Here is a 14,025-nt window from a genome sequence, read left to right as displayed (position 1 = left end):
CAAAAATTATCTGGGTGTGGTGGTGCACGCCTGTAGTTCCAGCTACTCAGGAGGCTGAGGCAGGAGAATTGCTTGAACCCGGGAGGCAGAGGTTGCAGTGAGCCGAGATCGTGCCACTGCACTTCAGCCTGGGCGACAGAGCGAGACCCCGTCTCTATGAAAAATTTAAAAAGTTAGCCAGGTACAGCGATGTATCTTGACCCCAGGAGATGGAGGCTGCAGTGAGCTATGATCGCACCACTGCACTCCAGCCTGGGTGACAGAGCAAGACCCTGACTTAAAAAAAAGATATGGGGAAGATTGATTTATCTTGAGGCCTCTCTCCTTGGCTTGGGCAAATGGCTGCCTTCCCAGTGGAGCCCTGCCCCAAACTCCTGACCTACAGAATCCATAAAATATAAGAAAATCATTAAAAAAAAAAAAAAAAAGACAGGGTCTGTCTCTGTTGCCCAGGCTGGAGTACAGTGGCGCGATCTCAGCTCAGTGCAACCTCTGCCTCCTGGGTTCAAGCAATCCTCCCACCTCAGCCTTCCAAGTACCTGGGACTACAGGCCTGTGCCACCATGCCCAGCTAATTTTTGTATTTTTGTGTAGAGACGGTGTTTCACTATGTTGCCCAGGCTGGTCTCAAACTCCTGAGCTCAAGCGATCCACCCACCTCAGCCTCCCAAAGTGCTAGGATTACAGGCGTGAGCCACTCTGCCCAGCCATGATGATTGTTTTAAGCCTGAACATTTTGGGGTCATCTGTGGTGCAGTAATAGTAACTGGAATTGTGCCATGTGCTAGCTGGTAGCTTTAATTTGCCTGTCTATAATTACTAACCAAATCACACAGTTCCCCAAGAGTTTGTTTACGATGTCTGTTTCCTCTCCGGGGAACTGTCTGTTCATTGGGAAAATATGCCATGGTTTAGTTTCTAAGAAACAGTCTCAGTGTGTCTCCCACTCCCTGAAGGGACTAGATAGATTTATATAATGTAGCACAGCCTGAAGGCATTAGTATGTATCTTTGTTTCATTTCTTCATTCATTTATACATTCAGCCACATTTATTTATATTCTTAGCACCTGCTATGTGCTGGGCTGCATGCTGGATCCTGGTTATATAGCAGTAAACAAGCAGATGTTGTTCTCAAGAGCCCAGAATCTGATGGGAGGAGAATAACTCAAGTTAGACTGTGTGGTTGGGGATGCAGGAGCTCGAGAATGAATGGATTGTATCTGGCTGGGGAGGGAAGGAGGAAGCTGGGAGATACTTCATGAATGAGGCTAGGTCTTCAAGTATGGACAGGGAATTTTTTTTTTTTTTGAGATGGAGTTTTGCTCTGTCACCCAGGCTGGAGTGCAGTGGTGCAATCTTGGCTCACTGCAACCTCCACCTCCCAGGTTCACGCCATTCTCCTGCCTCAGCCTCCCGAGCAGCTGGGACTACAGGCACCTGCCATCACGCCCAGGTAATTTTTTGTATTTTTGGTAGAGACAGGGTTTCACCATGTTAGCCAGGATGGTCTCGATCTCCTGACCATGTGATCCACCCGCCTCAGCCTCCCAAAGTGCTGGGATTACAGGCATGAGCCACTGTGCCCAGCCTGGACAGGGATTTTTTTTTAGGTAGAGCTTTGGAAGAAACAAATGCTCCAGATTGCTCTAGATACCTAAGTTGACTTAACAAATGACCTCAAGGTTAGTGACATAAACAACAACCTATTATTATTACTTGTCATGGTTCTGAGAGTGGACTGTGCTAGACAGTTCTCACTGGGGGCAGTTCTTATGTGGTTCAAGTCAGAAGGAGGCTGGGGTTGGAGTCATCTTGAAGGACCTCAACTGGGACTGCCGGCAGGAACACCTCCATGTAGCTTGAGCTTCCTCACAAGGTGGCTGCTAGGTCCCAGGAGCAAGCCTCCAGAGAGAGAAACAGGCAGCAGCTGTATCGTATCACCTCTTATCATGCAGCCTCAGAAGTCATAGTGTCACCTCCGCCACATCGTATTTGCCAAGTCTAGCCCACTTTCAAGGGGAGAGAATCGGATCTTCACAAGAAAACAGAGTTAGATGTTTGTGGATGGTTTTGTTGTTGTTGTTGTTGTTGTTTTGAGATGAAGTCTTGCTCTCTTGCCCAGGCTGGAGGGCAGTGGCGTGATCTCGGCTCACTGCAAGCTCTGCCTCCCGGGTTCACGTCATTCTCCCGCCTCAGCCTTGTGAGTAGCTGGGACTACAGGCACCCGCCACCACGCCTGGCTAATTTTTTGTATTTTTAGTAGAGACTGGGTTTCACCGTGTTAGCCAGAATGGTCTCGATCTCCTGACCTCGTGATCGGCCCACCTCGGCCTCCCAAAGTGCTGGGATTACAGGTGTGAGCCACCGCGCCCGGCAGCCACCGCGCCCGACTGTGGGTGTTTTAAGAATATCACACAGGTGGAAGGAAGAGACAGCACCAAAAATGCAGAGGATGGACAACCTGGCAGGTATGGTACATTCGATATTGTATTGACATCCCTTGCTCATAAGACAGCATTTTGGCTGGGCGTGGTGGCTCATGCCTGTAATCCCAACACTTTGGGAGGCCAAGGCAGGAGGATCACTTGAGCCTAGGAGTTTGAGACCAGCCTGGGCAACATAGTGATACTCCATTTCTACAAAAAATAACAAAATTAGCTCGGCATGGTGGTGCGTGCCTATAGTTAGCTACTTGGGAGGCTGAGGCAACAGGATCTCTTGAGCCCAGGAAGTCAAGGCTGCAGTGAGCCATGATCATGCCACTGCACTCCAGCCCAAGCTACAGAGTGAGACCCTATTTAAAAAAAGGAGCATTTTAGGGAAATTCTCCATCAAAGATGAGGTCCCTGGCTGGGCACAGTAGCTCACACCTGAAATCCCAGCACTTTTGGTGGACAAAGGTGGGAGGATCACTTGAGCCCAGGAGTTACAGACCAGCCTGGGCAACATAGCAAGACCCTGTCTTTTGGCTGGGCACGGTGGCTCATGCCTGTAATCCCAGCACTTTGGGAGGCCGAGGCGGGTGATCACGAGGTCAGGAGATTGAGCCCATCCTGGCTAACACAGTGAAACCCCGTCTCTACTGAAAATACAAAAAATTAGCCGGGCGTGGTGGCGGGCACCTGTAGTCCCAGCTACTCGGGAGGCTGAGGCAGGAGAATGGCGTGAACCCGGGAGGCGGAGCTTGCAGTGAGCCAAGATCGGCTTGCAGTGAGCCGAGATCCAGCCCAGGCTGGAGTGCAGTGGCACCATCTCGGCTCACTGCAACCTCCGCTTCCCGGGTTCAAGCCATTCTCCTCTCTCAGCCTCCCAAGTAACTGGGACTACAGGCGCCTGCCACCACACTTGGCTAATTTTTTGTATTTTTAGTAGAGACGGGGTTTCACCGTGTTAGCCAGGATGGGCTCAATCTCCTGACCTCGTGATCTGCCTGCCTTGGCCTCCCAAAGTGCTGAGATTACAGGCATGAGCCACCATGCCTAGCCTAATTTCAATTTCTGAAAGATTGTTACTAGTATATATGTTTTATATTGTTCTTGGAGCCTGCAACCTTTTGTAGATTCTGTAATATTTTCTACATAGACAACCATGGCACCCATGAATAAACACAGTTTTACTTCTTTGCGATGTGGATGCCTTTACTTTTTGTTTTTTTCTTATGCACTGGCTAGAACCTCCAATACAATATTGAATAGAAGTGGCAGCTGGATGTGGTGGCTCACGCCTGTAATTCCAGCACTTTGGGAGGCCTAGGCAGGTGGATCACCTGAGGTCAGGAGTTTGAGACTAGCTTGGCCAACATGGTAAAACCCCATCTCTACCAAAATACAAAAATTAGCCAGGCGTGGTGGTGGGTGCCTATAATCCCAGCTGCTAGGGAGGCTGAGGCATGAGAATCACTTGAATCCGGGAGGCGGAGGTTTCAGTGAGCCAAGATAGCGCCACTGTACTCCAGTCTAGGCGACAGAGTGAGATTTTGTCAAAAAAAAAAAAGAAAGGAAGGAAGAGAAAAAGAGAAGGAAGGAAGGAAGAGAAAAAGAAAGAGAAGGAAGGAAGGAAGGAAGGAAAGAAAGAAAGAAAGAAAGGAAGAAAGAAAGAGAAAGAAAGAAAAAAGAAAGAAGGAAATGATGAGAGTCGGCTGGGCATGGTGGCTCACATCTGTAATCCCAGCACTTTGGGAAACTGAGGTGGGCAGATCACTTGAGGCCAGGAGTTTGAGACCAGCCTGACCAACATGTCAAAACCTTGTCTCTACTAAAATTACCCCCCAAAAATTAGCCAGGTGTGGTGGTGCACACCTGTAATCCCAGCTACATGGGAGGCTGGTGCACAATAATTGCTTGAACCCAGGAGGTCGAGGTTTCAGTGAGCTGAGATCACACCCTTGCACTTCAGCCTGGGCTACAGAGCTGGACGTCTCTGTCTTAGTCCCATTCTAGGGGGAAAGCATTCAGTCTTGTACCATTAAGTGTACTGTTAGCTGTAGAGTGTTTTATCTTGTTTTGTTTTGTTTGTTTGTTTTGTTGCTGTTATTTTGAGACAGGGGCTTGTTCTGTTGCCCAGGCTGGAGTGCAGTGGCACAATCATGGCTCACTGCAGCCTCCTTCTCCTGGGCTCAAACAGTCCTCCTTCCTCAGCCTCCCAAGTAGCTGGGACAATAGGCATGTGCCACCACACCCAACTAATTTTTTATTTATTTACTTATTGGTGAGGCATGGTCTTGCCATGTCGCCCAGGCTGATCTTGAACTCCTGGCCTCAAGCAATCATCCCTCCTTGGCTTCCCAAAGTGCTGGGGTTACAGGCATGAGCCACTGCTCCCTTCCTGGCTGTAGCTTTTTTTTTTTTTTCAAGATGGAGTTTTGCTCTTATTGCCCAGGCTGGAGTACAATAGCACGATCTCAGCTCACTGCAACCTCTGCCTCCCGGGTTAAAGAGATTCTCCTGCCTCAGCCTCCCGAGTAGCTGGGATTACAGGTGCATGTCATCATACCTGGCTAGTTTTTGTATTTTTAGTAGAGACGGGGTTTTACCATGTTGGCCAGACTGATCTTGAACTCTGGGCCTCAAGTGATCTGCCTGCCTCGGCCTTCCAAAGTGCGGGATTACAGGCATAAGCCACTGTGCCAGGCCCGGCATACGCTATTTCTGTCCATTCATCTCTTCCTTACCAGCGTGGGGCAGGGCCAGGGGTCCTCTCCCTGCCAGGCCACAGAGAAGGGGCACTGTCCACTGCATGGCTGTCCCCTCTGGTCTTGGGCTGAGCCACAGCTGGATTCCTGCGATTTGGACTGACTGGGATAGAGGGGTAGAGATTCCAGAACCAGCTGTGGGTCGGGGGAGGAGACTCCACTATCTTGCTCTGATGCTGCCGGCTTGTTGTCATGGAAACCAAAGCCACTCTCTTAGGAAGGACCCATTAAGGTGCAGGACATAATCAAGGCTCTCTCTGGCGGGCCCCTGCCCTCCCTGGTGGGAGGCAACTACTGTTTGAGCCCTTGAATGTTGCAGCGTTTAAGTTCTGCCCTCCTCCTTCACTTGCCTCCCTACAAAAAAATCCTCCAAAACATACACAAGGGAGCCGAGCAGGCGTCAGAGAAGACCCTCAAGGTTTCTGAACTGACCCCTCCCCAAGCCTGAGGCTTCAGTTCCAGCCCTAGCTGGGGATGATTCGCTGGGTGACCGCCACAAGCTCCTGTCTGCATCTTGGCATCCTTCCCTGGGAAAATGACAGAGAGATACATTACAATTGCCACATTGTCTCTGAATACCAAACTGTTAGAGGGGTGGATGGTAGGGGTTCGACTTGCAGACTGGATCAAACTGCCTGGATTGGGCTGGGCACGGTGGCTCACGCCCATAATCCCAGCACTTTGGGAGGCCGAGGCAGGCAGATCACTTGAGGTCAGGAGTTCAAGACCAGCCTGGTCAACATGGTGAAACCCCGTCTCTACTAAAAAATACAAAAATTAGCAGAGTGTGGTGATGGGTGCTTGTAACCCAGCTACTCGGGAGGCTGAGGCAGGATAATCGCTTGAACCTGGGAGGCAGAAGTTGCAGTGGACCAAGATTACACCACTGCACTCCAACCTGGGCGACAGAGTGAGACCCCATTTTTTAAAAAATGATAATAATTGCTACATTGTCTCTGAATACTAAACTGTTAGAGGGGTAGAAGGTAGAGGTTCAACTTGCAGACCCTAGATAAAACTGCCTGGATTGAAGTCCTGGCTATGCCACCAGCAGCTGTGCAACCTCAAGCAACTTGCTTGACCTCTCTGGGCCTCAGTTTCCTCTCCTGTAAAATAGGGTGCAAGAAGACCACCAACCTCGCAGGAGATCATGTGTCTAAAGCCATCAAAACAGTGTCTGGATAAGGAAAATGTGGTATATCCATGCAATGGAATATGACTCAGCCATGAAAAGGAATGAGGCTCTGACACAGACTACAAGAACCTTGAGGATGTCAGGCTCAGGTGGGAGAAGCCAGACACAAAAGGCCACACAGTGTGTGATCCCATTTCTGTGGCATGTCCAGAACAGGCCAATCCAGAGAGATAGAAATCAGATAAATGGTTGCTAGGAGCTGGAGTGTGGGAAGAAGAATGAGGAGTGACTGCTTTTGTTTTTTTTTTGAAACGGACTCTCGCTGTTGCTCAGGCCGGGGTGCAGTGGCACAATCTTGGCTCACTGCAACCTCCGCCTTCCTGGTTAAAGGAATCCTCCCACCTCAGCCTCTCAAGTAGCTGGGATTACAGGCGTGTGCCACCATGCTCAGCTAATTTTTGTATTTTTAATAGATTCAGGTTTCACTGTGTTGGCCAGGCTGGTCTCAAACTCCTGACCTCAGGTGATCCACCCGCCTTGGCCTCCCAAAGTGCTGAGATTACAGGCATGAGCCATCGTGCCCAGCCTCCTCTTTCTTTTTTAAGAGAGGGGAGTCTTACTCTGTTGCCCACAACATAGTAAGACTCAAACTGGTCTGAAACTCCTGACCTCAAGCTATCCTCCCACCTCAGCCTCCCGGGTAGCTGGGATGACAGGACATGAGACATTGCACGTGGCTAACCTGTGGATTCTGACACTTAACTCTGGGTGATTAAAATCATAATTTAATTGCTCGTGGCCAGGGTAGAAGGGGGTCTCTCTCACGCTTTTTTTTTTTTTTTTTTTTCTGAGACAGAGTCTCGCTCTATCGCCTAGACTGGAGTGCAGTGGCACGATCTCAGCTCACTGCAACCTCCGCCTCCTGGGTTCAAGCAATTCTCCTGCTTCAGCCTCCCGAGTAGCTGGGACTACAGGCTCATGCCACCATGGCCAGCTAATTTTTTTTGTATTTTTAGTAGAGACGGGGTTTCACCGTGTTAGCCAGGATGGTCTTGATCTCCTGACCTAGTGATCCGCCTGCCTCGGCCTCCCAAAGTGTGCTGGGATTACAGGTATGAGCCATCATGCCCATTTTTTTTGTTTTGTTTTGTTTTGTTTTGAGATGGGGTCTCACTCTGTCACCCAGGCTGGAGTGCAGTGGTGCGATCTCTGCTCACTTAAACCTCCGCCTCCCAAGCTCAGGCGATCCTCTCACTCAGCCTCCTGAGAAGCTGGGACTACAGGCTCGTGACACCATGTTCGACTTTTTTTTTTTTTTTTTCGTAGTTTTGGTAGAGACAGGGTTTCACCATGTTGGCCAGGTTGGTCCTGAACTCCTGAGCTCAAGCAATCCACCTGCCTTGGCCTCCCAAAGTGCTGGGATTACAGGCATGAGCCATCATGCCCGCCCTCTCTCACATATTTTTTAAGAGGGTCTTGCTCTGTTGTTCAGGCTGGAGTGTAGTGAGGCGATCATAGCTCAGTGTAGCCCCCAACTCCTGTGCTCAAGCAATTCTCCTGAGTAGCTGTGACTACAGTGTGCACCACTGCACCCAGCTGTCACTTTTTTTCCAACAAGACAACAGCACGAAATGAAGTATAATGTGTTCTTCTGTCAAGTTAACCAGCCATAACAGCAAAGCCCAGGAGGGCAGTGATGGAAACTCATTCACCTTTTTTAGTTTCTAAAGCCATTGAGCAGGCAGCTGCAAGCTGGGTCCTTGGGGGTGGCTGGGAGAGGGTGGTAAGGTGGTTGGACCTCTGTGGGTAATGGCTCATCTTTGCAGGGTTGTGTGGCCTCCAGGAGTTTGTGTCTGATGAAGATGATAGGCTCAGGCACAAGCATTTATGCCCAAAGTGAATATTGGATGCCAGCACTGAGCTAGGCATGTGTGTGGGGAGGCGGGGGGTACAAAGATGAAACTGCCAGGAAAAACTGAGGGTTCCCAGGGGTCTTTGGGAGGAAATAAAAGGTTAGTGTGGCTTTAATAAGAATCAATGAGAGCTGGCCAGGCGCGGTGGCTCACGTCTGTAATCCCAGCACTTTGGGAGGCTGAGGCAGGCGGATCTGAGGTCAGGAGTTCGCGACCAGCCTGACCAACATAGAGAAACCCCGTCTCTACTAAAAATACAAAATTAGCTGGGCGTGGTGGCACATACCTGTAATCCCAGCTACTTGGGAGGCTGAGGCGGGAGAATCACTTGAAACCGGGAGGCGGAGGTTATGGTGAGCTGAGATCGCGCCATTGCACTCTAGCCTGGGCATCAAGAGCAAAACTCTGTCTCAAAAAAAAAAAAAAAAAAAAGGAAAAGAAAAAAAGAGTCAATAAGGGCCAGGCACAGTGGCTCACGCCTGTAATCCCAGCACTTTGGGAAGCCGAGGTGGGTAGATCACTTGAGGTCAGGAGTTCAAGACCAACTGTGCCAGCATGGTGAGACCCCCATCTCTACTAAAAATACAAAAATTAGCTAAGTGTGGTGGCACGTGCCTGTAATCCCAGCTGCTCAGGAGGCTGAGCCGACAGAATTGCTTGAAAACAGGAGGAAGAGGTTGCAGTGAACCGAGATCATGCCACTGCACTCCAGCCTGGGCAACAGAGTGAGACTCTGAAAAAAATCAGACCGGTTCAGTGACTCATGCCTGTAATCCCAGCACTTTGGGAGGTTGAGGCGAGTGGATCACTTGAGGTCAGCCTGGCCAACATGGTGAAACTCCGTCTCTACTAAAAATATAAAAATTAGCTGGGTGTGGTGGCACACGCCTGTGGTCCTGTGCAAGTGATCCACCCGCCTTGGCCTCCCAAAGTGCTGGGACTGCAGGCGTGAGCCACCACGCCAGACCGGATATTTGAACGTTATTCTGCAGTCAGTGGGGCTCTTGGAAGGGTGACAGGCAGGAGTGGAACTTGGTCAGATGTGTGTTCTGGAAAGTCCCCTCGCTGCATGTAGAGAATGAACAGGCTGCACATGTGTGTATGCTCGGAGGGGAGACAGTGAGGAGATCCGGATGTGCAGGGAGGTGGAGGTCATGGAGGCAGAGGGCTGGAGGAGAGAGGATGGATTTGAGCACAATGACTCATCTTGGGGACCATAGGGAGTGGATGACGAGGGGAGGGTCTTGGGCATGTAGAGGGACTGTCATATTCATGGGCAGGTGGGGGGAGGAAGATAGGGGCTGGGCAGATTGAGTGTTCACTTTGAAATGATTAATTTGGGGTGACTGGGAGACACCCATAGCAGAATGTCCTCCTCCATTGAGGACCCCAAAAGGCAATATCTGTGTGCCTTTTGCTTTCTGAAAGACCTTGCATTCCCAGGGGGCAATTCTAAATAGACCAGGAAACCTCCCACAATTAGACCTAACCCAGACATTGAACCTCCCTCTGCTCAGCCCATTCATAAAGTGCCTCTGGCATTTAGGTGTCTTCTAATCTCATTTTCTCTGCTTGTTAATGGACCCACTGAGGCAGTACTCCTGGGAGAGAGAGAAAGATTTCATTTGTCTGGGGCTGAGGACGGAGACGAGGGTTGCCAGAGCTAATGAGGAATCAATGCCTTGTAATTGCTAATTAAATGAGCCTGGCTCTCTCTCTTGGGGCTACGAGTTGGCTGGCCAGCCCTTAAGTGTCCACAAATTCAATTATGCTTCCCCAATAAACACCTCCAGCAACCATTGCCCTCCGGTGTCTCTCTGGGGGAGACCTAGAAGAAGGATCTTCCTGTGTGTGCTGAGGCCATTCATTCATTTATTGATTGATGTATTGGTTTATTCTTTGATGCCTTTATTGATTCAACACATGCTTATTATATGCCTGCTGTGTGCCGGGCCCCGGACCAGGCACTGGGGACACAGCAGTGAAAATACAAACATTGTTTCTGCCCTCACGGAGCTCACAGTGTAACAGGGAGACAAATAGAGCTGTCAGTAGATAACATGAAAATAATTGGACTATGTGCTGCAGACACAATATCCCAGGTCTATGAGAATGTCAATACAGACTTCATGTGGGAAATGGTGAGGCAATAAGGATCGTTTCCCTTGATGAAATGGAGCTTGCAGAAGAAAGCAGGGTCAGTTGTGGGGAGCTCTGGGTGGAGGTGGAGGGAGTGCATTCCAAGCTGCAGGAACAGCAAAGGCAAAAGCCCTGAGGCTGGAGAACAGGTACCATGTGGAGTTTGTCACTTGATTAGGGTCTTGCAGAGAATTGGGAGTGAGTCTTATTTATTTATTTATTATTTTTTATTGAGATAAGGTCTTGCTATGTTGCCCAGGCTGGTCTTGAACTCCTGAGCTCAAGCTATCCTCCCACTTTCACCTCCCAAAGTGCTGGGATTACAAGTGTGAGCCATCACACCTGGCCAAGGAGGTGAGCCTTTATGATGTCATAAGTCACCACCAGGCACAAGTTCATGCTTGCCTATGATTGACCCATGACACTGATGGGTAGCAGACAGGAAAAGAATCTTTTCTGAAACTTTTTTTTTTTTTGAGACAGGGTGTTGTTCTGTTGCCCAGTCTGGAGTGCGGTGGTGCAGTCATGGCTCACTGCAGCCTTGACCTCCCAGGCTCAAGTGTTCCTCCCACCTCCTAAGTAGTTGGGACTACAGGGATGTGTCACCTCACGGGGTCTCACTATATTGCCCAGTCTGGTTTCAAACTCCTGTGCTCAAGCAATCCTCCCATCTCATCCTCCCAAAATGTTAGGATTATAGGTGTGAGCTCCCACACCCAGCCCACTTCTGGAACTTTTATTGAAAAGTATCCTTAGGCTGGGTTCGGTGGCTCACACCTGTAATCTTGGCACTTTGAGAGGCTGAGGCAGGAGACCATGTCTTTACAAAAAAAAAAAAAAAATTGTTTTTTGAGACAGAATCTCTCTCTGTTGCCCAGGCTGGAGTGCAGTGGTGCAATCTTGGGTCATGCAGCCTCTGCCTCCTGGGTTCAAGGGATTCCCATGCCTCAGCCTCCCGAGTAGTTGGGACTACAGGCGTGCGCCACAATGTCCAGCCAATTTTTGTATTTTTAGGAGAAATGGAGTTTCACCATGTTGTCCAGGCTGGTCTTGAACTCCTGGCCTCAAGTGGTCCACCTGCCTTGGCCTCCCAAAGTGCTGGGATGACAGGTGTGAGCCACCACGCCCAGCCAAAAAAAAAAAATTTTTTTTTTTAATAGAAAAGTACCCTGAGAACTCTGGTCTAGGGAGGGCTTTAAATGTCATTCCCTCATTGGGTATCCCAGGAAAGCGCCATGAGGTGGTTAGAGGTCTTGGGTTTAGAGTCAGGTATGTTCTATCTCCAGGCTTGTGGGGGCGTACGAGTGATGTGACCAACCCCATACATGGTGCATGGCTGTATGAGCACAGGATGTATGTCCTTGTTTGCTTCCCTCCTTTGCCTGTGCCTGTATCCCCTGGAGTGAGCCAGCCCCTACTCCGAGTGGAAGCGATTCCTCCCCGACCTCCCTGGTTCTCCCCCATTGGCCAGCCCATTGAAGGTGAAGGTCGAAGGGAGTCTGCGCTATGAGGCCGGCTGTGACTTGTTGTCATAGTACATCAGAACAACAAAATCACTAGTCTTCCACACAGCACTAGACCACAGCCACTCTAATCTTCTTCACCACCCTCTGCCCCATGTCTGAGACCCCGGCCCAGCTCCTCCTTCTCACCTGAGCCAAGCTGTGACACCTGAGTTTCCTGCCTCTGTACTGCCTCCCTGTTTTCCATTCCCGGTTCTCCTGGAGAGAGACAGGGTCTGATCTCCAAGGGCCCACCTCCCACCCAGGCACGTCAGAGACATGGGATTTGGAGTTGGACTGGTGGGGTTGACTTACAGCTTCATTTGTGGGCTGAGAGCCCCTGCGTGGGTTATTTTTCTGCCTTTCTCAGGGCCTTGGGTTCCCCAAATGTCACGTGGGCACAGTGACACCCATGTCCTAGGGTTGAAGATGGCATGATATGATGTGTGTAAAATGCTTGGCACAAGGTTTCTCACCGAAGTCTGGAAGGGACACCATAATGTCATCTTAGCAGGCACCTGTTACCCCAGTGAGGCATCTTACCTGTTGAAAATTCCAGACTTGGGCCAGGCGCAGTGACTCACGCCTGTAATCCTAGCGCTTTGGGAGGCTGAGGCAGGCGGATGAAGAGGTCAAGAGTTTGAGACCAGCCTGGCCAACATGGTGAAACCCCGTCTCTACTAAGAATACAAAAATTAGCCGGGAATGGTGGCATGTGCCTGTAATCCCAGATACTCGGGAGGCTGAGGCAGGAGAATCCCTTGAATCCAGGAGGCAGAGGTTGCAGTGAGCCGAGATCGCGCCACTGCACTCCAGCCTGGGCGACAGAGCAAGACTCCGTCTCGAAAAAAAAAGAAAATTGCAGACTTCTGTGTGTGCTTATCTGGAAAATACTTTGTTTAAAAATCCATTACATGAGGGGCAGGTCTCCAGAAATGCCAGGCACCTCAGACCACCCTCTGTCGTCCTTCCCCTGCAAAATCAGGGTCAAAGGGCTCTCCCGTTACCTGGGGGAGCTGTCCAGGGTTCTGGAGCCGAAACGGAGCCCTCTGGGAACTGTCCTGAGCCCCGGTGCTGAAACAGACCGCGGTTCTCTTCTCGGACCTCCCGAGAGGCGCTGTCCGGATACTTGGTGCTGAAATAAATAGCATTCTCCTCCTTCGGTCAGTGGAGAGCTGTCCCTCGTGCTGAAGGAAACTTGATTTTCCTCTCTCTCTTTCCCGGTTCCTCCACCCCTCTTCGTTCTCGGTTCCTCCGATTCTTGGGAAACCCCACCCCCACTCAATTTATTTCCCCTCCTAGCTTCTTCCTGGGGAGTTTCAGAATGGCAATGGGGTGGCGGGGGGGAGACACAGAGGGGTCGCAACTAGCACTGATACCTGCTCCTCACCCTGTACCATGTCCCCAGAACTTACCTCCCAAGCAGTCAGCCCTGCTGGTCTCTGCTTTCCAGACCGTCAAACTTCGCCGTCTCTGTCCCTCTCTGGGAAAATGTCCATGCGCCAACCTGCAAACCAGCCTCATTCCCGGCATCCCACGTCCCTCAGACCACCCCTCCTCCCACGCAGCTGCGGGCCTCCCCCTCTGTGTGCCTCACCTGCTTCCAGTCTTGTTGGCAGATGCAGGTGTCCCGCGGCTGCCGAGGCGGGGACCTGCGCTTTTATAGGCTTCGGGGAAGGCGGAGCGCCAGGAATCCTGGGAGGAGCTTCCCCAACTGGCCAATGGGATTCCGCCTCAGAATGAAGCTCCAAAGATTACCTCATAGGTTGTGGCCCACGCTTCAGAATAAAAGTCTGGCACCTGCCCAAAAACTGGGCTAGGGGATTTTTTTGGATGGGGAAGGAGCATTCATTGTGGACCACGGAGTCTCCCCACTCTTTCCAGTCCCCTCCTGGGTTCCTGAGCTCCAAGTTGGTTCAGGTGTCCTGGCTGGTACCTGTTTCTTCCCATTCCCAATTTTTGCTATTGCTCCTGGTTCAGGAAAGAAAAAGCTGGTAAACTGTTTTGGGAAAAAATAAGGGATGTGGAGAATATTAAAGTCCAGTTCCACCTAGGGCAACTGACGTCTGTGAAAATGGACAGCTCAGAAGACTCTGGGGCAGAGGTGGGACTTAAGCCAGAAGCTTTTGATTCCTTAACTCAAA

At 50.4% G+C, this 14,025-nt stretch overlaps 1 protein-coding gene across 7 annotated transcripts; it reads right to left on the bottom strand.

The window, feature by feature from the left end:
- Window positions 1-10,092: 10,092 nt before the first annotated feature.
- On the bottom strand, window positions 10,093-13,986 carry LOC129021212 (putative uncharacterized protein encoded by MIR7-3HG). 7 transcript variants are annotated; one of them, XR_008495969.2, is made up of 6 exons: window positions 13,479-13,986; window positions 12,889-13,364; window positions 12,425-12,561; window positions 12,197-12,298; window positions 12,032-12,117; window positions 10,114-10,517 (listed from the first exon to the last, which is right to left on the bottom strand). XR_008495969.2 is itself a non-coding variant. In XM_054466407.2 (3 exons), the coding sequence occupies exons 1-3, from the start codon at window positions 13,412-13,414 to the stop codon at window positions 10,345-10,347; spliced, it is 387 nt and encodes a 128-aa protein (XP_054322382.1). In that variant the 5' UTR covers window positions 13,415-13,970; the 3' UTR covers window positions 10,093-10,344. The 7 variants fall into 7 exon arrangements, 1 of the variants encoding a protein (XP_054322382.1); XR_008495966.2 differs by having other exon boundaries at window positions 12,032-12,100; XR_008495964.2 differs by having other exon boundaries at window positions 10,372-10,485; window positions 12,032-12,100.
- Between the last annotated feature and the right edge of the window lie 39 nt (window positions 13,987-14,025).

This window comes from Pongo pygmaeus, chromosome 20 (assembly GCF_028885625.2).
Source record: "Pongo pygmaeus isolate AG05252 chromosome 20, NHGRI_mPonPyg2-v2.0_pri, whole genome shotgun sequence".
Lineage (NCBI taxonomy): Eukaryota > Metazoa > Chordata > Mammalia > Primates > Hominidae > Pongo > Pongo pygmaeus.
This window is presented reverse-complemented; position numbering and strand designations above follow the sequence as displayed.